At 35.9% G+C, this 26,542-nt stretch overlaps 3 protein-coding genes and 1 pseudogene across 4 annotated transcripts; 2 read left to right on the forward strand and 2 right to left on the reverse strand.

Moving 5' to 3' along the window:
• The first annotated feature begins 339 nt into the window (after positions 1–339).
• Positions 340–2,698, forward strand: LOC143547993 (derlin-1-like; annotated as a pseudogene). The gene is made up of 7 exons (XR_013137873.1): positions 340–365; positions 487–646; positions 763–836; positions 929–1,022; positions 1,159–1,287; positions 1,357–1,517; positions 2,464–2,698. The product of XR_013137873.1 is annotated as a derlin-1-like (transcript).
• An 844-nt stretch (positions 2,699–3,542) lies between these two features.
• On the reverse strand, positions 3,543–8,912 carry LOC143548014 (U-box domain-containing protein 35-like). The gene is made up of 9 exons (XM_077039289.1): positions 8,676–8,912; positions 7,866–7,984; positions 7,647–7,768; positions 7,371–7,561; positions 6,863–7,125; positions 6,679–6,783; positions 5,619–6,047; positions 4,459–5,211; positions 3,543–3,878 (listed from the first exon to the last, which is right to left on the reverse strand). Exons 1-9 carry the CDS (start codon positions 8,872–8,874, stop codon positions 3,699–3,701), a joined length of 2,361 nt encoding a protein of 786 aa, XP_076895404.1. The 5' UTR covers positions 8,875–8,912; the 3' UTR covers positions 3,543–3,698.
• Positions 8,913–14,550: 5,638 nt separating this feature from the next.
• On the forward strand, positions 14,551–17,804 carry LOC143547994 (zinc finger CCCH domain-containing protein 39-like). The gene is made up of 2 exons (XM_077039272.1): positions 14,551–15,148; positions 17,686–17,804. The coding sequence occupies exons 1-2, from the start codon at positions 14,551–14,553 to the stop codon at positions 17,802–17,804; spliced, it is 717 nt and encodes a 238-aa protein (XP_076895387.1).
• A 3,967-nt stretch (positions 17,805–21,771) lies between these two features.
• Positions 21,772–24,618, reverse strand: LOC143547995 (putative kinase-like protein TMKL1). The gene is made up of 2 exons (XM_077039273.1): positions 23,943–24,618; positions 21,772–22,373 (listed from the first exon to the last, which is right to left on the reverse strand). The coding sequence occupies exons 1-2, from the start codon at positions 24,427–24,429 to the stop codon at positions 21,772–21,774; spliced, it is 1,089 nt and encodes a 362-aa protein (XP_076895388.1). The 5' UTR covers positions 24,430–24,618.
• Between the last annotated feature and the right edge of the window lie 1,924 nt (positions 24,619–26,542).

A 26,542-nucleotide genomic window follows, 5' to 3' on the forward strand; every position in this document is an offset into this window, starting at 1 on the left:
TGTTAAAGATATTTATTTAAGTTATAGAATTTTTTTTATGTTAGTTTGCAAATCTTTTACAGTTTTACATGCCGTATAAGTTGTCCAAATGATTTTTTTTTTTTTTTTTGGTGCAAAGTTTACCAAGTCAAGCTGAAACAGTCATTCTTCTTCTCAGTGCTCCACCAATATTAATATGATTGCTGTGAATAAAACTTCAAGACTTTACTTTGTGGTCCTGTGATCAGTCCAAAGTCTTTCGTTGGAATCCACGGTTCTTAAATTAATCATCTTTAATCTTATTTGCGAGTTATAAGTTATAAAATCCGGTTTCTTGATATCATACTTGCATTATCAAGAATGTCTTTTGATATCACACCTGCTCAGTAAGCTCTCTTGACTCTTAAATTTATCATTTTTATATATGCCGAGACGTAACGGATAATGAATCTTTTGTTTGTTTGGAGTTATACATCCAAAAGGTTCAGTCTTGATTCTTTATGTGAGCTTAAACTTGTTAAATGTAACCAGGTATTATAATTCGTTACCTCCTGTTGCGAAGACGTATGCAACCATCTGTCTGTTGACGTCTTTGGGCAGCCATATTCAACTTTACAGCCCTGGGATTTTAGCTCTTGATTATGAAGACGTGTTTAAGCGCTTTCAGGTAAAGATTACTAATTTGTTGAGGTGACAATCTTGAGTCTTGACTCGTTTACGGGTCGTCAAATGAATAAAATAAAAAAAATATCAGAAACATCATATGAAGTTTGCATGATGCAGATTTGGAGGCTTATCACAAACTTCATCTCCATCGGATCGTTCTCTTTTACTTTCGCGTTTCGGCTTTTCATCATGTAAATATTTCTTGATCTCATGCATACTTTCAAATATATTAAATTTAAGTAAAAACTGTTTTTATTAGTTATTATTGTTGTTATTATTTCAGATTGAAATATGGGGTGCAGTTAGAAAGAGGTCCTTTTGACAAGAGGACCGCGGATTACGTTTGGATGTTTTTCTTTGGAGCATTCGCGCTTCTGGTATGCTGGCAAACCGGTCCTTTTTATTTAAAAAAAGATTTTTTTATAAAGATTAAATTTTTCTAAAAAAAATAAGTTTAAAAAAAATGATTTTTTTGTCTTGGTAAAGATTTTGACACGTGGCGTGTTTTGACAGCCCATGTCTGCGATTCCGTTTCTTCGGTTTCCATGGATGGGAGCCTCGTTAGTTTTCATGATCGTTTACGTTTGGAGTCGTGAGCTCCCGAACACTCGTATTAACTTTTATGGGCTTGTGGAGTTTAAGGTATTGAAAGTGATCATATGATATTAATCATAATACGGTTATTGAAAACTTATAATAATGAGAATGCAGGGGTTCTATTTACCTTGGACTATGGTTGCTATAGACTTGGTGCTTGGGAACCCATTGATGACAAGCTTATTAGGAATTGTTGTTGGCCATTTGTATTACTTTCTGACAGTTCTACATCCGCTTGCTGGTGGCAACAATTTTTGCAGGACTCCGTTTTGGGTGTATCCTTATCGGTTTTCTAGTAACCAAAACCGACACATTGCGCGTCGAATATTCAATATTACACGTCGGTTTTGCAATTTTGACTATTTTACTTGTACCTAACGTTCAGTGAACGGTTTGTGAACTGTTCATTAAACGGACAAACATGAATAATTTTGTATACTTGAATAAGCGAACGAACATGAGCACATGTGCCGTTTGTTTATTTACATTCAATGTAGCTACAAACTAACGATTCAAATGAATCAATCATGTCAAATAGTTTAAAATAGGGGTGTGCATGAAACCGAAAAAAACCAAACAGAAACAAAAACCGACGGTTTGGTTTTATGTTTTCGTAAAAACCAAACTAATGGCTCGGTTTTGGTTGGCATGCAATAAAAACCGAAAAAAGAACCGAACCGAATACCTAAATTTTTATTTTTTTTATTTTTTATTTAAGTAATTTATAAGAATTTAATATGTAACTCAAATATTGTTGGTCAAATGTATAACAATCTATTAGTTAACAATTAACAAATTATTTATATCTAAATCTATTATTTTCTACCAAGTTTTTTTTTTGGCCTAAAATTTTCAAAGCTTAAATGACAAAAACCGAAACCAAAATGAAAACCGAAAAACTGAAACCAAACGGTTTCAAAAAATCCGAAAACCGAAGTTTTGGTTTTGCCCAAAACCGCACCAAACCGCACCACACACACCCCTAGTGTAAAAGTTAAGACAAATGTTTTCTTAGTGTTACAACCTCTTATATCATAATGTTAGAAAACTTTGACAATTGCTGTAATCATATTTAACACATTAACTTTTTATTAAAGTTTTGAAAAAAAAACAAAAACTGGTCGAGAGTCGAGTCAACGAGTCAATGCACCCGCACCCGCTCATTTTGCCACCTCTATTGGATTTTTCTCGTTTTTGTTGTCCTTGAATATTTTGATGTAGTCACAAGCTCGTCAGGCGTTGGGGTTGGGGGTACCAAATAAATAGTTCTGGTTAAGCAGGAGGAGTCACCCGTGGGTGCTTTCCAAGGTAGAAGCTATCGTGTTGGTGGAACCTCGACTGATAGGCGGGACCCGTCAAATCTAGGAGTTTTTAGTGGCAGGGGCCGTCGCCTAGCTGGACGTTAGCTTGCGAAACTTTATATTTTAGTTGTTCGATAAAAATATGCGTATTTGTTTGTGACCAATGGATGAATTTAGTATGTGCTTCGCTTTCGATGTTCTATTGTACTTGCTTCACAAATTTATGAATAGATTTCGGTGATTTTTGTTTTTGAAGACAAAAACTGTCGGTAGTATGATTTCATTTGATGTGGTCTGAAGGTCTGCAATCTGAAAATATAATACTGTTTGTTTTATAAACTGGATATCGTCTGCATAAGCTGAAAATTAGTTGCCTATCATACATATCACAGTAGATAGAAGTCATTTAACGTCTGTAGGCTGCTAAAATAATTGGTGGTGATGTACGAACTGTGTAAGTGGGTGGTGGTGGACGATTGGTGGCAGACGGTTGTGGTAGGTGGTGAACGGTGGGTGGTGGCGATGGATGGTTGTGGTGGTGGCGGACGGTGGTGGGTGGGTGGTGGACGGTGGCGGTGGCGGACGGTGGTGGCGGTGGCGGAAGGTGGGTGGTGGTGGTGGTGGCGCACGGTGAGTGGTGGTGGTTTTGGACATTGGGTGGTGGCAGGATGTTAAAAAGCGTGAATAAGTTGAACAATAACTTATTTTTTAAGACCATAAAAGCATTTTTCAGATTTTTTTTTAAACAAACAGTCTTCAGAAGCTTATATATGCCGCAGAAGCAAGCCCCTTGCAGACTTTAAGCAAAAACAAGCAGCACCTTAGTTTTAGTACCTATGCTTCGACCAAAATAACCCCTTAGCGGGTCCAAACGACGTCCTGACACTTGAAAAACTTGATTACTATCGTGTAAATATCGACCTTGGATAAAATCGAATAGTTTGTTTATGAATACAAATTGACAAATTAGTATGTACTTATTGTAGTAACATTCTTGTACACTGATATAAAAATTTTCAAACTCAAGTTCATATGGAGACACAAACATCATCTAGATAAATCAAACATCAAAATTCTTACTTAAACATCAAACACATGTACATAAAACAATCCCAAAAAAATTTGACTGCACCAAAATTCTTACTTAAATCTTATTTATGTTCTTGACTTCCACTCCATGATTGCAGTAAAAAGTGTGTAGTTAGTCGTTAAGTTCTTACTAGTCAACGGTAAACCCGTCTTCGGTGAGTTATCATTCTCCTCAAGCCATTTCTCTATCGCACTACGCTCGTACGTGTATCCATCAGCAGCAACACAAGGATCCACCATAACTTCCTGCATGTATAAACTATTAGATAGGAGTACAATGAGAACAGTTATAAACAGTGGTGCCAGTAGGACTGTCGGCAGGGGCACATAATTTTTGGGGGCCAAATTATTTGTATATATTTTATATATATGCATATATACCTTTAATATAAAACTTATAAAATATGATTTGATCTTTACCATCTTATAATTATTGGGCCACAACTTTTTTTATCCATAACTCATTCAATCAAGTTTAAATTATTGGGCCCAAACCAAAAACTAAAAAAAAACAGAAAAAATCAAATGCAAAATAAAAGAAATAGCAGCCAATTAATAATATCATTATTGGGCCACAACTTTTTTATCCATAATCATTTAACCTTTTTTTCCAAGGTTAAGAGAGCTTCACGAATCATCGGTTAGTCGTTAGCTATTACTATATTGATTTTAATAATATATTTTTCTATGTTTAATGTTATAACATTAAGCCTCGTTTAAAAAAAGTAGCTTATATATTTCGTTACTCGTTAGGACTATATGCCTTCTTTTTTCAGCTCGGCCGAGGTATTTAAATCCTCGGAGACGGCCCTAGTTATAAACATACCTTGAGTAATGGGCATATTAAATGGCTCGGTATGGTGACTTGAGTATTCGATGCAGTTCTTTGCGTCACATCAGCAACCGCTTTCAGTCGTTCCAAAACAGGAAGAACCGTATCTTTTAAATCCGGTCTATCTTTTCGTTTAAGCTCGGCACAACTCAATGCTAAAGTGGCTAGCTCTTTAGTTTCATCAACCGGCCACTCACCCGCTTCAGGATCCAGCACATTAACCAACTCACCATCTTCAAGTGCAGTTTCCACCACATGAGTCACTGCAATCGCGGGCCTTGCAGTCAACAGCTGCAAGATCACCATCCCGAGTGCATAAACATCCGACTTTGGAGAAACTAATCCGGTCCGTTGATACTCAGGATCAATGTAACACAAGGTACCAGCTGGACTCGTGTCTTTGTAAACGGTTGTAGTAGACGAAACATCCGTTTGCAGCATTGTTGATAAACCAACGTCCCCGATTTTGCTTACTAGATTTTGATCAAGAAGTATATTTGCAGGCTTAAGGTCCCTGTGCACGATCGCTTTCGGCTTTGCACTGTGCAGGAAAACTAGTGCTGATGCTACTTCCCATGCGATACGAAACCGATCAAACCATGGGATCGGTGGCGTGTTGTTTTTGCGAAACAGCCTCTCTTCCAAGCTCCCGTTTACCATGTACTCGTAAACCAAGCATCCGTGGTCCACACACGCGCCGATAAGAATAAGTAAATGCGGATGCCGGATTTTGTTCAATACTTCAAGCTGCAAAATCAAATATTAGCTTTATGCATACTTTATTCATGTTACTATAGTTTTCTCATCATTTGTTTTTATCAGTAGTTTACTGGTATGGGTTTGGGTCAAATACAAATGACTTTTATTGTGAGAAGTGTACAAATAATAATAATAATAATAATATACTTTCTTTCGCAAAACAATAAATAAAATAAAAATTATTAATACACTATAATATTTTTTAATAAAATAATTACTCTAATTCAAAACTGTAATTACTCTAGTTATTTGTATGTTTAGTAGGTTAATTTTATCTGTACCGGATCCCACCCCTACTGGTATTACATTTTATTATTATTATTATTATTGTTTTTATTTATTATTATCATTATTATTATTATTAGTACCTTTTATTTTGTTTGTTAGATTCATACCTCTTGTTGAAATTGTTTGGTTCTATGAGCTTCTTGAGAATGAAGAACTTTAACCGCAGCAACCGTATGATGAAAGTTGGATTTATAAACGGTTCCATTGCCTCCGGTGCCTATTTTTAGATCATCAGAAAACGAAGAACACGCAGCCACGATTTCTTCCCACGTGAACTTTTGATAATGCAATGCAGCTCCGGCTATGGCGTTTTGAAGCTTTTGATTCTCTTGCAGTTCGTGCAGCGCCCTCTCTTCTGCGCCTTTTCTACTTGCAGCTTCTCTTCTAAGATTTTCTTTTACATATTTGGCTTGTCTTTTGGCGGCTTCGTGTTGTTCCTTTTCTTTTTGAGCTAAAGTTTTTGCTTCTTCTTCTTTGGATTTTAAATCTTTGAGCTTAGTTGATTCCTCTTGTTGCTGTTTTTGAAGATCATTGAGCTGAAACAAACCAAGGATGTTTTAGTTTAGTTTGGGTGCGGTTATTGATACAGGTCGTATGATAGGGCGAAAGTAAGGGTGGCAAGACCCATGGGTTGTAATAAAATGTATAAAATGGGTCAGAATTGGTCAAACTAAAAAAAGAAAAGGATTGAAATGGGTCAAAACGGGTTGACATTTATTGAGGTTTTTTTTATGGAACGAGAAAAACGGAGGAAACTTTTTAGTTTTTTTACTTTTTTAGTTTTTGATTTATATTTCGAGTTATGATTTTTTAATTATTTCTTTTGAATATTTTAATGAGGGGTTTCAGAAATCTCAACCCATTTTGACCCATTTCAAAAACATTAGAATATCTTGTTAATGAATATGTTTGTTTGGCTGCACCCTTTAGTATAACTTGACTTTAGTAAGTCAAACGGGCTGGTTTAATTATAAAAATCGACAACAATTTCAAAAACATTAGAATATCTTGTGGTGACTATATTTAACATAGTACCAAAACATATTAACCGATACAAAAATTATTTTAGGATCTGCAATAAAACGCGTACTAAGTATTGTGTAAGAAGTCAAAGTTTGACTTCAAAAGTCAAAGTCAAAAGTCAAGAGAAAAATTGAAGTCACCCACCTTTCTAGATGCATCAAATGTCTCACTTTGTGCAATCGCATACATTCCGCGAAAGTGCCTGAGTTCAACTCTTAATTTTTCAATCTCAAAGTTGATATGATTATCCTGTGTAACAAGTTTATCGAGTTATAAAGATTAAAATAAGACGGAAACACACTTAAAAATTACAAAGTTAGAAAGATACCTGGATTTCTGAAGAAATTTCGGAAGGTGTATAAGCTATGCCATCTTGATCAGATGTCCGAGACTGGTTTTCAGTCAAGAAGCTTCTGCTGCTTGAAACTGTACTGTTTGCATGAATATATTCAGATTTGTTTTCGTCTCCTTCACCGCTATCAAGAAACTTGTTTCTAGAACTTTCTGAAAAACTTTCTTCGATACGCGTCTTCGGTAGTGAATTTGAAAAGAATTGGGAGTATGATGCTGCTGAGCCTTGGTCTGTCCACTCTGTGATACAGTCACATATCACAAACTATGAATCAGATAGTAGCTTTGACTTTTGAAGTCAAACCTATAACTTTTTGAAATAAAAATTGACATGAAATATGGTTTATATTTAAAAGCAACAACTTTCTATGTATGCTACTCGTTGTAACCGTCAAATATGTAACTTTTTTTGAAATTAACTAAAGTATTTTTATGAAACCGGAAATACAAAATTAGTTCCGTTGACTTCAAAAGTCAAATGCTACCTGTTCTTGAGCTTGTTGCAACTGAAGAATTAGTAATAGAACTTGAATCACTACTATTGCTGTCATATTTACTGGATCCAATGGTTTCAGAATCCGAAGCCCGAAGTGATGATAATTTCCCTTTCGAAATAGCATAAACCGTACAAAAGCTCGGTATGCTTTCCGAGATTTTTGATGACAAATTCTTCCCCCTAAAACACCAAAAAATATATTATATTAAACACGCGATGAAGTTATGAATATATGAAAACAAAACGTTTAGAAAGATTTTGGTGCCTCGAGAATATGCCCTTCGATGAAGCTCCGATCACAAGTTTACTAATATTGTTTTTTACAATTTCATGTTTTATTGCCTCTACTACATCATCAGATTCAATTTGCACAATTTCAACATCCACCTGCTCTCAAACACAAATCATAAAGACATAAAATAACTGAATATATAAATATAAATAAGTAAATACATAATCAAGAAAATATAATAAAGATTTAAACCTTTCTTCTATCACACATATTCTTATAAGGAATGAGTTTTTGATAAGTCTGCCATTCAATCTCCTTCTTGTAAGCTGTCACTACATCCTCTCTCACTTGAGAAATAAGTTGCGGACCAACTGCAAAAAATGTAGATTTTTTATATCAAGGCCCGGTAATTTATAAGCGAGCCCGATTGTCTAAGGACGGGTGGTTTAGCCATTATGGGAAAATTAAGTTTTTTGAGTTATATTTTCCTGATTATAAAAAAATTCGTTAGTTCTAAACTGCGTATTATTCATTAATTAACGAAGAACACGCAATTTTATTAACTGAGAGTTATTGTAATCAGGTTTTTTGAGCTATATTTTTCTGTCGGTTATATCTTAAAATATATTAAATATTAAATCATCATCATCATCGTACTCAGTAAATCCCACCGATAGCTAAGCTACGGTAGGGTCTGAGGAGGGTAAGATGTAGACAGCCTTACCTCTACCCCGTAGGAATAGAGAGGCTGCTTCCGGTGAGACCCCCGGCTCGATAGTGGTTTTGCATCAAGCCTTGGACATAAGGCACATAACACTCAACCATTGGGACACCGGCCGATTGGTGCATGTACCCTTGTCTTTCGGCTATCAACGCCACCACATGATGCCTGATTAACCTTCCCCCACTTTTTGTTATTTTCACGAGATTAGTAAAATAAAGTCAAAATTAGTGCAATTTCAATTTTGCCCACCCGAGGATTCACACATATATACATTATATGTGCGCACCGCAAGCAGGGCGAAACATTAAATATTAAAGGAAACATTAAAAGAAACTTACTTGGTGTTGGGATTCTTGTGATTTTGGGGCGGATGTAAAATAATTTAAACAAAATCATACCCTCAGGAACAAACTTATCCAAAGCCCATCTAACAACATATTTGGTTTTTCTACTTTCACTGACAGCCAAAGCCACAACCAAACATGAAGGTGTTGCTAATTCATCAACCCCTTGAATCATTCCATCATCTTCTTCCATTTTTCTGCAAAATTACACATAAATTTTTATAATTTTGAAAAAAAAGATTCAACCCCACAATCTCTATCCCTATGGGATAGAGGTAAGGCTGTCAACATCTTACCCTCCTCAGACCCTACCATAGCATTGCTATTGGTGGGATATACTGAGTACGATGATGATGATGAATCATAAATTTTATAAAAATGATTAATTTATTTGATACCAAGAAATTATTGTTTTCTTGATATGAAAACACCATACAAATTATTTTAAACAAACCCAGAAAAGAAATGTTATAAAAATGATTAATTGATTTGAAACCAAAAATTAAACAAGATTCTTGAAATAACAGCTGGAAATCAAGAAAGCTAGACCGGGTACCAAAATTTAGTGTTTTTTTAATCTGCAAACACCATATAAATTATTTAAAAACAAACCCAGAAAATAAATGTTATAAAAATGATTAATTGATTTGAAACACAAAATTAAGCAAGATTCTTGAAATTACTGCTGGAAATCAAGAAAGCTAGAAACCCAACAAGTGAGTGTTTTTTTAATCTGAAAACACAATATAAATTGTTTAAAGAAAAACCCAGAAAAGAAATCTTATAAAAATGATTAATTGATTTGAAACCAATAATAAAACAAGAATCTTGAAAAACTGCTGGAAATCAAGAAATCTAAAAACCCAGCAAATATGTACAATTGGGTACAAGAAATTATTGTTTTTTAATATGAAAACATCATATAGATTATTTTAAAACAAACCCAGAAAAGAAATGTAATAAAAATGATTAATTGATTTGAAATCAATAATAAAACAAGATTCTTGAAATAACTGCTGAAAATCAAGAGAGCAAGAAACTGAGCAAATATGTGTAATTGGGTACCAGAATTTAGTGTTTTTTAATCTGAAACAGCATATAATAGTTTATAAAAAAAACCCAGAAAAGAAATGTAAGTTTGAAGATTGAAGAAGTGATACACACCATGGAAGTTTGAAGCTTTCTCTCTCTAGAATCTCTTGGATTTAGTACTTTCTCTCTCTGGAGTACCTGTGATATTGCTGAAAGATGGAGATAGAAACAAACTTTCAATACATTAATTAGACGTTGATATATATCTGTTTTAGCAAAATCAATTTTAACTATTTTATGTCAAATGTACATGCTATATTTGTGCACGGTTCGGTTAGGTTCGGTTAGGTTCGGTTTTGTGCTAGGTGTAGTCTTCTGTTCGATTCTGAGGGTGTTTGGGTTCTATCATCAATGGGCCTTCGGGCGGATGGGTTTTTCGGGAATTGAAGATAACGTGAAGGCGCTTTAAGGGTTCCGCATGGTTGGGTTGGGTCAGCCGGCGGTGGCATTTTGTCATTGGGTGATCATCCCGTACGGAGTCCTAGGAAATTCAATGTTTGTTGGCCGTTCAAAAATAAAAGGGTCGGTTTTGTGCTAAAACTGAACTTAAGCCGAAACTTCGGTTTGAAGTTAACCGATCGGTCTCGGCCTTTTGGTTTATGTTTCGGTTTTTTGCTTTTACCATTTAAGCCAAAAAACCTTTTGATCATAAATAATGAATTTGGGTCTAAATAATGTAGAAAATTTTGGGCCAAAAAACCTTTTGATCATAAATAATGAATTTGGGTCTAAATCATGTTGTTAACTACTGTTTGGTTTTTTCAAAAAAAAATATATAATCATACCGTCGATGTCGATTTTGTTTCGGTTTGATATTTTGGTTTTACGGTTTCAGATCGTTTATTATTATTATTATTTTATGCACATGTAGGATGGTAGATACCTGGTTCTTACCGTGCAATAGTCTTTTTATTGTTCACCAACAATGAAACATGAATAACTAATTCCCAAATATTAATTTAATTATATTAAGTGTTGGTTGATGCCCTGTTTGCGGTGCTCACATATATAATGTATATATGTGTGGGCCTTTGGGTGGGCAAAAGTGAAATTACACTAATTTTGACGTTATTTTACTAATTTCGTGAAAATAGCATTAAAAGCGGCGGAAGGTTAATCAGGCATCATGTGGTGGCGTTGATAACCGAAAGACAAGGGTACATGCACCAATCGGTTGGGGACTGATGGTTGAGTGTTATGTGTCTTATGTCCAAGGCTTGATGCAAAACCACTATCAAGCCGTGGGTCTCACTGGAAGCAGCCTCTCTATTCCTATGGAGTAGAGGTAAGGCTGTCCACATCTTACCTTCCTCAGACCCTACCATAGCTTTGCTATTGATGGATACACTGAGTACGATGATGATGATGATGATAAGTTTTGGTTGAAGCTATTAATTTATTTCAACTTGACAACATGTGACAAAGGAGTTTGGATAATATATTATCTTCCCTCTAATTGTCTCATTTGACTTGTAATTTCCAAAGACTTTACATGTAATATTTTTTGTTTGTTGCTTGTAACCTTCAATTTAAAAACTAAAAATACATTATATTATGTATAATAACTAACGTTGATTTTTATCTATATTAGTTTAAGAGAATTGAAAGGGGTGGTTTGTTTTTAGTTCATGTCTTAAACCTAGGATATTTTATTGACTAAGTCTTATAGCTTTATAGTCAATGATAGTAACGAGGTTTTGTGTATTTGGATATTGTGTTGAGACGAATTTAGGTTTCTTGTTACCAGTGAATTGTTCATGTCTGATATTATGCGACTATAATAATCAAAATACGTGTTTGATAAGTCAATTTACAAGGAAGTACACACTTAATTTGATAATAATTTATTTCATTATTGCATGGGTTTGAATTGTCAACTTAATGTTACTATTCTCAGGCCACCGTTCACTTATTAAGACACTTTTGTTTCATTATACCATAGCATCGTTGACCAAAGGACATTGTATAAGAATGGTTCGCGTTTTACTTCGATATATCGATGATTATTCTTTAATCGATTTACTGACATTTTCGACCATCTTAGATTCAAATTTATGAATTTTTGTATGTATGGATTACCTTTTAGATTTTTTTTATTTTAATATAGATGGCTTTCTTAATATATTATTCTTATTTAAAAACTATAAAAGTATAAATATATATGTTTTTATACAATTTAGAAAATAACTTTTAAAAAGAACCAAAAGTTGGTAGGGGACTTCTAACTTCTTGACTTTTGGAAATGATGAGGTAGTTCAAAAGGTCCCCACCAGATATTTAGCAATGATTCATATTTCATACTGAAACATGTTGGACTTAGGCGAAGATGTTCGGCAGTAAAATCTCAACCGCCACTTGTAGACTCGGTCTTTTCGTCAAAATTCATGTTTTTTCTTTTATCTATAAATAAATTAAATAATTAATTATTAGCATCTAAATGCAATTCTTTTGTCCAATAACATTAGGTGATAATTAAGAATTAAGATCTTCAAGTTTCATGTTTGAAACTTGATTTAACAGGGTTTTTCCACAGTAGTGGCTTGTTGGGTGTCTTCTTCATGGTGATCTTGGGTGAGTCATGCCTAAAGCGTCAAAATCAATATGGATGGTTAATATACCGTCTCAAAAAGGCTCACTCGGGTATTTGAGATAGTTCTAAACATTTCTAAAAAGAATTAGCATCAAATTTTCGATATTCATCTAAAGGTCTTTTATTTTTTAACAACACTCAACACAGTTTATTAATATGTTTAGCATGGTTGTTTTTATAAGTTTTAATGTGTCATAAGTCATAACAATCGTTGTTTGTTTTGTGTTTGACTGTCCAGATTTCTCGACTAGTCCGGATGTAATCAGAAACAATTGAGTGATTTGTAAAATGTACGCGTCTATATATTAGAGAGGTGAACAATTTTCATTAAAAAAATTTCTTCTAAATTTAGTTAGCTGATGTATAAACTTACATATAGAAAAATATTTGTTAGTGTATGCTAATATTAATAAACAAGTATGCAAAGAGTTTATAGCAAGAGATATGCAGTCCGATTGTATAGGTTGAAATGGATGTTAACAAACCTACTTTACGTCGTAGGGCCGGCCCTTGGGGTGGTTGGGTGGTCGACGGCTACATCCCCGACACCTACCTATGCCCGAATTTTTTTCAAAAAAAAAATTGTATGTATTTTTATTTAAAAAAACAATATGTATATTTACTGTTTAAGCACAATTACATAACCACTAGCTTGGTCTAGCCTCACTTGAGACATGCTTAATCCTTTTTTCATACAAAAGTTTTTTACACTGCTTAAATCATAACCAAGTAAGCCCATATAAAAATTAAACTGTTTAAACCCAATAAAATACTTCTTTTACATAAGGCCCAAAAAATTTTCGCATTTGGTCCAAAAGTTTTTTTGCTTTCTCGGAGCCGGCCCTGTCTTCTCGATTCTCCTATTGAGAGTTTACTCAACTAAAAACGTCTATTTGATGCGGTACTAGAGATCACCGGTACAACCAATGGTCTTACTAAAACTTTGTTGATTTATATTTCAAACTTTTAAGAATTACATGAATTAATTCACCACATAAAGTTATATATATGTCTTCTTTTTTTTTTCTTTTTTCTTTTTTTAAAAAAACTTATATAATACATTTTAAAACAGGTACAACTGTACAAGAGATATCAGCTCCATGCTAACTTCTTGCACTCAACTTTTTTGTAACACACCGATTTCGCGTAGACGTTAATTGAAGTTATAATTTAAGGATCGATGTAGCATGCAATGAAACTCAAGGGAGGCGTTATGTAAGTTGGAGTGGATTTAATTACTTTAAGAACAAGGTGCTATTTGTTGAACTTGGAGGGTCTAAAGTGGAAAATTGGGTTCAAATTCCACTTATTATTTAACCTAACCAAGTAACCATAGGGTTTTAGGGTCAACCGTACGTTCTTCAACTCAAGGTATTATTCACGCCGCCAAATCTTTTTATTCATTCATTATATTATTCTATCGATCGTTTTTTGTCTAATTCACCTACGCTACCCGCACCGGCAAGCTTGGACGAAAACGCTGGTTGATGACTATCAAACTCTAGTCGTAGGTAAGTTTCGAGTTCATGAATGGAATAACATTATGATGGATTCAAATTCGATAGAGTCCATCGGTTAATTACTAGTGTGATCATCCCTTTGGAGATTCTCATGTGTAATTAATTACAATGGGCTCGATACCATAATCCGGGTTAAAGACTATTATTCGCTAGTCCTTACGATTTTTAGTAATCCGCACGTATGCATGCATAGGTACTCGAGCATTTTTTATTTTAGGGTTTGGGTTCGCTTTGGTTTCTAGCTTCTGGATTTTTTGAACTTCTAGTTAAGGTGAGTTCTAGACGTCTTATTTTAATGCCTTTAATAACTTTTAGGGTGTTGATATCAGGGGCGTATAATAAGAGTGACTATTTTTTCGCTTCGTAGTGTAAATTTTAGTGATTTCGTTTGAAATTTTTTATAAGTATTGAGTCCGGTCACCCCTATGACTTATCCCAACCTTCACCACTGGTTGATATATAACATGCTTGATATGGTTTATAAATGTTTTTATGTCTTATGGATTTATATATATGATTTGTACGCATGAAATTATGGTTTAAGTTTATGATTTTAACAGTCGTACACGAGTTTACTATAATAGGTTTAACTTTTAGCAACTTACACCATGCAATTAACTCACATTGTGTGTGTGTGTACTGTTGACTACATACAGATTCTTTCACAATGATTCAACAAAGTGATCAATCAAACTCCCAGTTTGAAGTCAACATGAACCCTACAAAGTCCTTATCTTTCCGCCCCACCGGTCAAAGTTCAACCTTCTCAACCGTTCCTATGAATAGAGGAACCACTCATATATTCTACAAGACCAAAATGTGCCATAAGTTCTTAGAAGGAATGTGTCGCAATGTTAACGGATGTACCTATGCACACGGCGCTAATGATCTGCGTGTACCGCCGCCAAATTGGCAAGAACTTGTGAAAGACAATAATAATAGTAATAACAATATTTGGAATGATGATCAGAAAATAATTAACCAAATGCGGCTTTGTAGAAAGTTTTGTAACGGGTACAAATGCCCGTATGGAGAAAAGTGTAATTTTCTCCATGAAAATCCTTCAAAGTTTAAGGTTGAAGCGGTAACAGATTGTGGAAGAACAAGAGAGAGTTCTATTATTAATATTCAAGCTGCTGTTGACTATGGTCAAAGTCAAACTGAGGCTGGTCAACCTTTTGGCCAATGGGAAACTAATGGCCATAGTATAGTTGGAGATAAATGTCACTTTGGAGATAAATGTCACTTTGCTCATGGGCTTCCAGGTATAAATTCATTCATTTTGTGATGTTACTAAATTATTTATTATGTCACAAATAACAAAAATACCATTTAGTTGTGAAATATAATATATACCTTTGAAAATAGTTAAAATATTATATTTTTAACATTTCAGTTTTAAGAGTATATGTGATATTTTAAGTTTGATTAAGGTATATATGGTATTTGCAAGATTATAAGTATATATATGAAATTCTACTTAAAGTTTTATTAATTTAAACGAGTGGGTACGTATTAACTTGCTAATAAAGTTGAAGTATATTTATTGGTTTAATTAAACAGATTATAAATATCATATTTTATGAAAATATAGTTGACGGGTAAAATTGAATTTTTCAAGTTAAAAATGGGTAAATATGAAATTTTTGAGTTTAAGAAAAATAAGGGTAAAGTTGTAATCCATACAGAAGGGGTATGCACCCGTCTTAACATCGAGCGGGGCGGGTCAACCCACAAGATATAGACAAGAGGCTTGAAATCAGGATGTCATGAAGATACAAAGCCAAAACCTATGCGCAAGCGCATGAAACATCTGCGCGTGGCGCATGAAACATCTGCGCGTGGCGCATATCACATATGCACACAACACACACATTTAGTATGAGAATAAAGAGAAGACCTTGCGCATCCCCGGGATAGGCGCATAAAGGCCGCGCGTAAGCGACACACAACAAATGAGACAATAGTCTAATCCAAATCAGGATAAGGACAACAATGATTGTACTCATCAGACAACTTTCCAGAAGGTATCTTTTAAGGAATAAAGAATGTGCTGATGTTGACAGCTGCTAATGAAGGATGGACAACTCCGCAAAGCCCATGTGCCACCGCGTGATGGCACATGGGTCAGGTGAAATACCTTGGTCAGAGAATAATCAATGAAAAAGCACCAGGTGTCCTAAGTACGCGTGGCGCGAAGCAATAGGAGGAGGCCAAAAATGCCCTAATTGGGTCTGAGCCCAATCATTGGAAACCCTAATACTATAAATACCACACCACCTCCACAGTTGGAGGAAGGCAAGAAAATATATTCTAAGTCCTTTACTCATTTTCAGATTCTGATTATCCTCTCCTACAATATCTTATTCTCACACCGGAGGGTTACCCCAAAGAGGATCCCTCTGTCCCTTTCTGAGGGGTAAGCTCACGGTACTGTTCGTTTTGTAGGTGGAAGAACTCGTATCTCGGAAAACCATCGGTGATATAGCACACTCGTACCCGAGGAACGTTGATCGTATACAAGTAAGTCGATACACGCTTCTTCATTGGCGCCATCCGTGGGACAATGGCAACAAAAACGATATTTCATCAATTTTCTCTCTGAAAATCTTCACCATGGTTTCCGATGTTCGAAACAACGATCAAGTTCTGGAGGATAATGAGCTTGAGGATGTTAATGAGGGACATCAGGTTCTGAGGGCGCCGCGTGACACTGCGCGCACCACCAGTAAATATCCCTTCAACACAACACCTCATAGTCAAACTGAAACTTCCCCAGACGATCTCACGTTCCAAAATCTGACTGTTACAAAACAAAAAGGACCAATGGGCCCGGAAGTTGAAACCAATGACCCTAAATAATGGCTCATAAACGAACAACGGCGTTTAATGGACAAATACAATGAGTTGGTAAAACACAAAAAGTTAGCCGATTTAACACAAAGGCTCGCATTTGATAAACAAACCATTCAGGGAACAACAAAAAAGACGCGCGCGCTGAAAGACGGTCATTCTGTTCACACCGAACAAGCTGATATTAGTGATGAGGAAGAGGTGCACAGCATGAAGAAGACGCGAGATACTCATGCAGGAGGTTCACAGCTTCGCGCACACATGCACATAGCACCTGGAGCCAAAGCTGATATGGATTTATACACACCATACAACCCACAAGCGAAAGGGCAAGTGGACGTAACCACACCATATAGGCCAGCCATCTTGGTAAAGCATTCAAAATTCGCTGAGCGCATTGCGAAGGCTCCCATTCAACACAAAACCAAGATGCAAAGTGGTTTAGGCAAATACGATGGTACAACAGATCCAGATGATTTCTTACAAGGTTTTTATAACACTGGAAACTTAGAAAGCTGGACGATGCCAACATGGTGTCACATGTTTGCTCGCTGCCTCACGGGTGCAGCGCGTGTCTGGTTCGAAAGCTTGCCGACAGGACAAATCGATGGGTTCGAAGAGCTATTGGAAAAGTTCCAGGCTCACTTTGTACAGCAGCGCAGACACACGCGCGACCCCGATGACATCATGCACTGCGTACGCAGGAATGATGAAACCATTGAAGACTACATAACTCGTTTCAATCAGGAATCTCTTGCAATTGGAGGCATCACTGAACAACTCTTGCGCGTGGCCTTTATACAAGGTGCGCGCAGTGATCAACTCCGCAGAGCTCTCGTGAGCAGAGAAGGCATACCAACCACTTGGGCTAAGGCTATATATGATTTAATTGCACCATATGATGCATCTTTATAACTATCAATATTAACAGTATACTTGTTTTTAACAGAGCCACACAATCCAGTTGGACATGTTGGTGGTTCAGTTGCAACCCATATGGTCTGTGGTCCCACCACCGAACCATTGGCTACTGGTTCAACCACTCCGGTTATTGTTGTACAACAATGAAGAAACACTAAGCGACCCCGGGCAGATTACGGATAATCTGGGGGTTAAATAGATGTTTCCCACGAGGGGTTAGGTCCGGCAAAGATGGTTCTTCTGATGACCTGCAAAACAGACACCGTGAGCTCGTCATTGAGAAGGGGGGTACCTCCTTGTGACCACCCTCCGGCGTGAGAATCAGACTAGATTGCTCTTGAATATAAGTGTATATTAAGAGAAATGACTAGATCAGATATCAGATAATATATGAAGATATAAGATAATGATACCATTCCAAGGTGTTGGAGTATTTATAGCCGAAGGTAGGTTTCCAAGCAGGTACAGCCGGCTGAATAGTATTCCTTTTCTACCAACTGTGGGCTACGCACGTGCCATGCTGGTGGTTGGTGGGTAGGCAGCGGCTAATAGTGACCAGGCCGGCTGTGTATTATTCCTTTTCCACCAACTGCAGGCTATGTACGTGCCACGACAGGAATTGGTGAGTAGGCAGCGGCTGATAGTGACATTAGGTACTGGAGCGTACTGTTGTCAGTGAGCTGTCGCTGCTTTGGTCAGATCTTTTGTCCATACCTTGGCAGGTACAGTACAAAAGATCCTCCAGTAGCGTACGGACTGGCTCATTTGGGCGGGAGTGTTCCCGGCTTTGGGCGGGAGTGTTCCCGGCTTGCTCATTCCTTCTTCAGGTGACATCACTGAATTATTTGAGAGTTAGTGCCTTGTGCGTGTAGCCTTGCTGTTAGTGCGGGTAGCCTTCCCTGATGGCTAGTATCCGCAGCTGCGGGAACAGGCGGAGTACGTTACCATTGGGAGGCTTTTCCTGCGGGAACAGCTTGCGTACTGCGCGTAAGGACGTCATCTCTTTGAGCGTGGTGGGTCCTGCAGATCCAGTTGGTCTTTGCGCAGACGGAGTCTTGCGGGTTCAACTGCGCAGACCTCCCTGTTTAAGGTGAGTCTTGCGGGTCCCACCGCGCAGACGTCCCTGTTCAAGGTGAGTCTTGCGGGTCCAACTGGGCTCTGCTGGGACCTACCTCTTCAAACAAGGTATTGGAAAAGGGTTCTTGAAGTTAGCAAATAGGAAGTTGAACGGGATCTATGGAGACTTGATTGATGATGAGGAGGAGGACGATTTGATTTAACCATAAAATATTATTTTTTAACCGCTGTGTATTATAAGCTAAGGCGCAAGCATTCTTTGACTACCATTGAGATAGGATTATAGGAATCGAATTATTTAAAAATCTAAAGCAAACTTAATGATTGATTATAAAGTCTTTTTTCAACCGGGACTTTGGATATATTTTTAATTGTTTTTATTTTAATACAAAATATCATATTTATTTGTTTTCTTTTTTTCTTTTTTATCATAGTATCACCTAGCTCCACATGATCTATGATAGTGATTAGTGACGATCGATCTCTCAAAATTCAGTCAGCACATGTTTTCTATTCAATTATTTGAGCAAGTCTTCTCTACTCTTTTTTCTCAAGCATTGAAAACCTCTGGCCTATATATCCAAAGTGCACATGAGGTGAGCATGGGTTTATTTTGTAATTTTTTTTGGCCTAAACCGAATTAAAATCAAAATTTCAGGTTTATCGGTGAGGGGAAACCAAGCGGTTTCATTGTTACATATGGGTTTGGTTCGGTTATGAACCAATTTTGGTTTTACACTAAGGCAAAGTGTTCGGGCTTGAAATTGGCCTAGTATAATATATAACCACTAACGTATATATAATAAAAGCATATGTTTGTATACAAAAGATAATATATATAAGGAGTCCTTTGACTAATGGTATCAAAGTTTGTAAAATGTTAACTCTCCTTATAAAGTCAAGCGTTCGAGCCTTGTGATGGACAATAAAGTGGAAATGTAGATAATTTTAGTTCTGGCGCCTATCCCGAAAATAAGGATTTCTAAACACATGAAAAATATAATCCCTCTTCATAAATCCAATTTATATACAGCGAATAATGGAAAAGAATGCAAGGCGCAAATAACAATTCACTATCCAGAAATCTATTCGGAATCAAGAATCAACAAACGAATCACCAAAGCAAACTCAGCAACATAAATTTATGTAACTTTGATGCTACGTTTGTTCTTGTTGCTTGTGTTTGGTAGATTACATGAAATAATATAATAACTAACTTAAATATAAGCTCTAGGTCAAACTCAAAAGACATGGTCATTTAATAGTACACGGTTTCGTACTTATTTTATTGCGTATGCCATGTGCTAGCTAGCTCTCACACATAATTTATTGTGATGTACTCATTTTAACAAAAGTGATATCTTCAAAAAAGGAGTTGATTAGTGTACAATAATATTGCTGGACATACTACAACTACAAACACTAAATGCCATAAATGATGTATCTATGAGACTATAACCTTAAGTCACATGTTAATCCATACAAAATATTAGTTGTTGCTAATAATTTCCTAATGCGTGTGTGTATATATATATATATGTATGTATGTATATGTATATATATATGTGTGTGTGTAATATGTGGCGGCAGAGGCACTGGTGTGTGGGTGTGGGCGTTGGAGAGGAGGTGGAACATCGACTGATAGGTGGCGTTGGCGTTGGCGTTGGCGTTGGCGTTGGCGTTAGTGGTAAAGGCGTAAAGCATGTACACTTCCAGCCCATTGTATTCCATTCTTAAATTAGGAAAATACACGTGGGTTGTTTACTTGTTTAATATAAAATCCTTTTTAAATATAAAACTTTAAAGATTATATAAACACTTGTATATATTGTTTTGGAGTCTTGCAGGTAGAGATGGGCAAAAAAACCGGTTGGTGAACCGGTTCAACAGTTTAAACCGAAAACCGGTTTTTACAAAAACCGGTTATTTAAAAACCGGTTTGACCGGTTTAGTAACCGCCGGTTCGTATATCGGTTACAAGTTCTAGAGAAAAAACCGGTTATGGAAAAAACCGGTTAATTTTAAAACCGGTTATTATGAAAAAAACCGGTTATTAACCGGTTATTTTAAAAAAAAAAACCGGTTAATTAAAAAAACCGGTTATTAACCGGTTCTAACCGGTTTCTAAACCGGTCCTAACCGGTTAGACCGGTCCGAGTTTTGCACCAAAAAAAACCGGTTAATAAACCGGTCCGGTTATTTAAAAACCGGTTTTTTTCCAGGCCAAGAAAAACCGGTCCGGTTATTAACCGAACCGGTTTTTTTTAAAAAAACCGATTTGTGCACCTCTACTTGCAGGTCTTGTTTAAAAGGTATTTGATACAAATTAGTTATTCTCAATTCCAAATAAAAGTATAATCAACAATAATATTTATACGTACATATAAATATGCATTATGAATTTATGATCAATAATTTCAGCAAAATCTAAGTTTGTTTGACTTAATCATATTTTAGTAGACAAATTGGCCCATAAAAATATTTAAAAATATATATATAAAAATCAACTGGAATATGTGAGAGATAACCTGTCATAATAAATGGAAGACTTGATTTGTCATATCTAACAGTTGTGTTGAAAACAATACATCAATTGAATATTCTCAATAATTGGCAATTTTCATGTTTCTTTTCTTGGTGAATAAAAAAACACCACCACCACCGCCACCACCACCAGTCAAACATGTGTCAACCACCAATAAAGACTACAACTTTAACCATACAAGACCACGTCTGACCCATATCAACACCCTTATCAATGGGCAATGGTATAGGTTGCAAATATCGCGTCTAGGAGCTATTAATCGTTGGTCGGTACTCCACAAACTAGTCATTCATTGATCGTTGTTCGATCGAAAATGAAAAGTTTATATATAAAATCTGGTGTATATATGCATCTTTGAAAAGTTACATATAAATTCCAACTCGCTAGTCCCTGTCTCACCACCTTACTATCACCTACTGCCTAGCGAGTTCTACAATGCTAGGTATAGTACATCCGAGCCGCTCGTAAGCTACTCAAAATTAGCTCTGACCTTCAAGACGACTTTCGCCCAATCTCTTCAAGCTTTTTGCAAATTTGCTTAATGTTAGGCCGAAGAGAAGGCGAAGGAGAACAACAATCTAATGCCAACTTAACAAATGTGATAACAATATCTTCATTAACACAACATAATCCACCTTTACCATCATCTTCAAGAACATCATGATGGTATACATCCGATATCCGATTATCCAACATTGCATTTCTTATCAAAGTTGGCAAATGCAAATCTTGATCACAGTTTGCTTTCCCATTAACCGGTTCCTTACCGGTAACTAACTCAAGTAAAATCACTCCAAGATTGTAGATATCGGTTTGAGTACTATAATCTTTTGTCTTCGTTAATTCGGGTGCTTTATAACCTTCAATATCAGCATCTTCCAGCATTTCTTGTAACGCTATTGGATTCAAGAAAAGATGTATGCCAAAATCAGATCCAAAAGGTTGATAATTTCTTCCTAGAAGTATGTTTTTCGACTTGAGATTTCCATGGATGATTGGTTTTTCGAGGCTCGTGTGAAGATAATCTAATCCTTTAACAATGCCCATTGATATCTTGTAAATAGTTTCCCATTTGCGCGAGTCACCATTTTCATCTGCTCGATCAAAATTATATCATATCATATTATAATAATCAGTTTGTACTGTTTTGAGATTTATGATTAAATGTGCAAAGATAATAATAAAAAGAGACAAAAATCAAAACTGATGCTCAATCAAAATCATTTCTAATAAAATCTCTATAACAATTCAATTTTTTATATGAATAAAGTTGACAGGTAGTAATAATTTAGACATAATATTATTGTAGGCAATAGAGCCAAAATTTGACATTTTAAGGTCAAACAAGTCATTTTAGAATATGAAATTGAAAGGGAATAAAGATTTAAAAGAAACAAACAGCTACCCATCACAAAGTCCTAATCTTCAAAATATCCACAAAATCTTGTTATCTTTTAACAGTAAAAAAAAAAAAAAACTTTATATGAATTTAAAGATCGATTATAAGCATAAAGGGGAAAGAAACAGGTTCAAGAAAACCATAAAGTTTGGATTTTTACTAGGGTGTGCAAAGTCGGTTTGGTTCGGTTATGGAGGCTTAGCCTTAGCCATAACCATGACCAAGGTTCGATGATGAAAGACTGCTTAACCATAATCATATATGAATGGTTGGTTAACCACTTGATTATAGGTCAATTCTGATTGATTCTCCAATGTAACTTTTATGTTCATTTTCGGTGGTCTAATTGAAATTGGTTCAGTTATGTTGTAAGAGATAGACATAGAGGTATAAAATTTGAAAGTTGAAGTATAAACATGGAAATAAAGGTTTAAAACATGAAAAACAATAAACATACATGGTTTGGTTCGGTTTCGGTTAAAGTAGGTTAACTAACACACATTAACAGTAACCATAACAGAAAGGTCAGTTAATTTTATTCACTTAACCATAACCGTCAATTTGTTCGGTTATGATACTTTTGGTTTTTTTTTCCAGTTACGGTTCACTTTTTGCTCATGTCTAATTTTTACCAATGCACATACAAAAACTGCATTGAACACTGTAATGTACAACCACTTGATGCATGGATTATGCATCATTATCCAAAAAAGCACTATTTCATTAAAAATCTATAAAGCAAAACAAATCTCCTTTTAATCATGCTCAACAACAAAAGCATGATTAATCCAAAATCTTTAAAAAAAACCCCAAAAGTAAAAATCTTTTCTTTTTCTAAATTATGCAAATCAAGAAATCAAATATTAAACAACCTAGGTGATTCTCCCGACGCGTTACGCAAGGCTGATGATGTAGTCAACAAAAAAAACAAGTTCGTCAAGTTGAAATACAACAAATTTATATATTAATAAAAAGACAAAAAGCGCGCGTTGTGGTGACAAACCGACACAAATTCAGTTGGTACTGGGATACATCACCGAAACTAAACCAAAACATAATTACGTTGACAAAATCTGCTCGTTGACGCTTTGAAACAACGCAAATTCGGTCTGTATCGACAATACTGAAACTAAATCATAAACATAAATTAGTAAGCCTAAGAAATGTATTAAAAATAACTTAATAAGCAAAGTAAAAATCTTTGCTTTTTCTAGATTATGCATATCAAGAACTTAAATATAAATAAAATTTAAAGAAAAATCACCTCTAATAAACTGAGCCAAATTTCCCCTCTTGTAAAATGGATAAACCAGAAGCATTTCACCTCTACTCCCAGAATAAAATCCACGAAGAGGCACCAAATTAGGATGCCTAACTGACCCCAAAAGTTGTACCACATGCATCACATCTTGTACCTTCCCAACACTACAAGCTGGTCTCAAGAACCTCAACAACAAAACATCATCATTCAACAAGTTAGCTCTATACAAAGTCCCATAACTTGACTTACCAATCACTTCACCAGGTGCATCCAATATATCAAAACATGTCAACTCTTCACCACCTTCAAACTTAATAAAATCACCACTTTCTTTGTATTCTTCTTCATTGGTTGCTTCTTTATCACATGATTTATTTTTTCTTGATGAATATTTTCTTGTACATAAACATATCAAGAAAAGAATAATAATAAGTAACACAAAAGAAGATGATAGTGTGACAATAAGTATAAGTATGTGTTGTTTCTTCATTTGGGTTGGTGAAGATGAAATAATTAGGATATGGGTCGGGTTAAAGAGTCAAGTTAGCCCCATGTTGGTGTGTGTGGGAGAGGGGAAATATGAAATTTGGTTGGTGTTATCAAAAGACAGACAGAAGCTTTTCTTGCCTTTTGTTTTCAAGAGAAGGCATATTAGAGAAGGGGTGTGGGCCATTGTCTCCACTATTGCAAGTTGTAACTTGTAAGATAATAAGTTTTTAGAGTCTAAGGGTCATTTTAGTTTAGTACCTATAATTTGTTTAATTATGTAAGTACCGTATTTGAATTTATTGCAAATAGCTATCTCATTTTTTTAAAACTTATAATTTTAGTGCTTTTTTTTTCTAACTCTGTTAATTTTGTTCGTTAAGTCAGGGGCAAATTAGTAATTCTTATTATTTTATATCTTTTCTCTTTAGCTAAGTGTCATTTTTATACCTGTGGTTTGTTCAATTACGCAATTAGTATATTTTTTTGGTTTGTCTATCTATCCAAAATTCAAAGTATTAAGTTGCAATAAATTCAAAAAAATGTACTAAAGTTGCATAATTGAACAAACCACAAGTATGAAAATGACAATTAGCTCAAAAGAGAAAATAAATTAAATAATCAAAATTACTAATTTACCCTTGACGTAACGGAAAAATATACGAGGTTAGAAAAAAGTACAAAAATTGCAAGTTTTAAAAAAGTGAGGTAGCCATTTACAATAAATTCAAAACCGGTACTAAAGTTACGTAATTGGACAAAACAGATGTACTAAAATGTTACTAAACTCAAAGTTTTATAAAGTTTAGTTGTTGCAATAGTTAAATATAGAAATATATACACTGTGGCATTGTGCTATACATTTTTATAATTTTGTTACAGTTTTTTTAATCACATCATGGTTAAAGGTATTCTATCTAGCATATATGTAAACTTTTTTTTAGTTAGGGACTTACGTTTCTAGATATACACTAGTATTCACTGAGTTATTTCAAACACATATATTAAAAATATGAGTAAAAATAAAGTAAGTTGTCTATTGAAGAGATAGGTCCCAGCAGAGCCCAGTTGGACCCGCAAGACTCACCTCGAAGAGGGACGTCTGCGCAGTTGAACCCGCAAGACTCACCTCGAAGAGGGACGTCTGCGCAGTTGAACACGCAAGACTCACCTTAGAGGGACGTCTGCGCAAAGACCAACTGGATCCGCAGGACCCACCATGCTCAGAGAGATGACGTCCTTACGCGCAGTACGCAAGCTGTTCCCGCAGGAAAAGCCTCCCAATGGTCGACGTACTCCGCCTGTTCCCGCAGCTGCGGATACTAGCCATCAGGGAAGGCTACCCGCACAGCAAGGCTACACGCACAAGGCACTAACTCTCAAATAATTCAGTAATGTCACCTGAAGAAGGAATGAGCAAGCCGGGAATACTCCCGCCCAAAGCCGGGAAAGCTCCCGCCCAAATGAGCCAGTCCGTACGCTACTGGAGGATCTTTTGTACTGTACCTGCTAAGGTATGGACAAAAGATCTGACCAAAGCAGCTACAACTCACTGACAACAGTACGACGAGCAGCACGCTCTAATACTTAATGTCACTATCAGCCGCTGCCTACTCACCAACCCCTGTCGTGGCACGTACATAGCCTGCAGTTGGTGGAAAAGGAATAGTACACAGCCGGCCATGTCACTATCAGCCGCTGCCTACCCACCAACCACTAGCAGGGCACGTGCGTAGCCCACAGTTGGTAGAACATGAATACTATACAGCCGGCTGTACCTTCTTGGAAACCTACCTTCGGCTATAAATACTCCAACACCTTGGAACGGTATCATATCTTATTATCATATATCTTCATATATTATCCGATATCTGCTCTAGTCATTTATCTTAATATACACTTATATTCAAGAGCAATCTAGTCTGATTCTCACGCCGGAGGGTGGTCACAAGGAGGTACCCCCCCTTCTCAGTGACGAGCTCACGGTGTCTGTTTTGCAGGTCATCAGAAGAACAACCATCTTTGCCAGACCTAACCCCTCGTGGGAAACATCTATTTAACCCCCAGATTATCCGTAATCTACCCGGGGTCACTTAGTGTTTCTTCATTGGCGCCAT

The sequence above is a fragment of the Bidens hawaiensis genome, unplaced genomic scaffold (assembly GCF_021521415.1).
Source record: "Bidens hawaiensis isolate Kalapana, Puna unplaced genomic scaffold, B.hawaiensis_p1.1 tig00014899_1, whole genome shotgun sequence".
NCBI lineage: Eukaryota > Viridiplantae > Streptophyta > Magnoliopsida > Asterales > Asteraceae > Bidens > Bidens hawaiensis.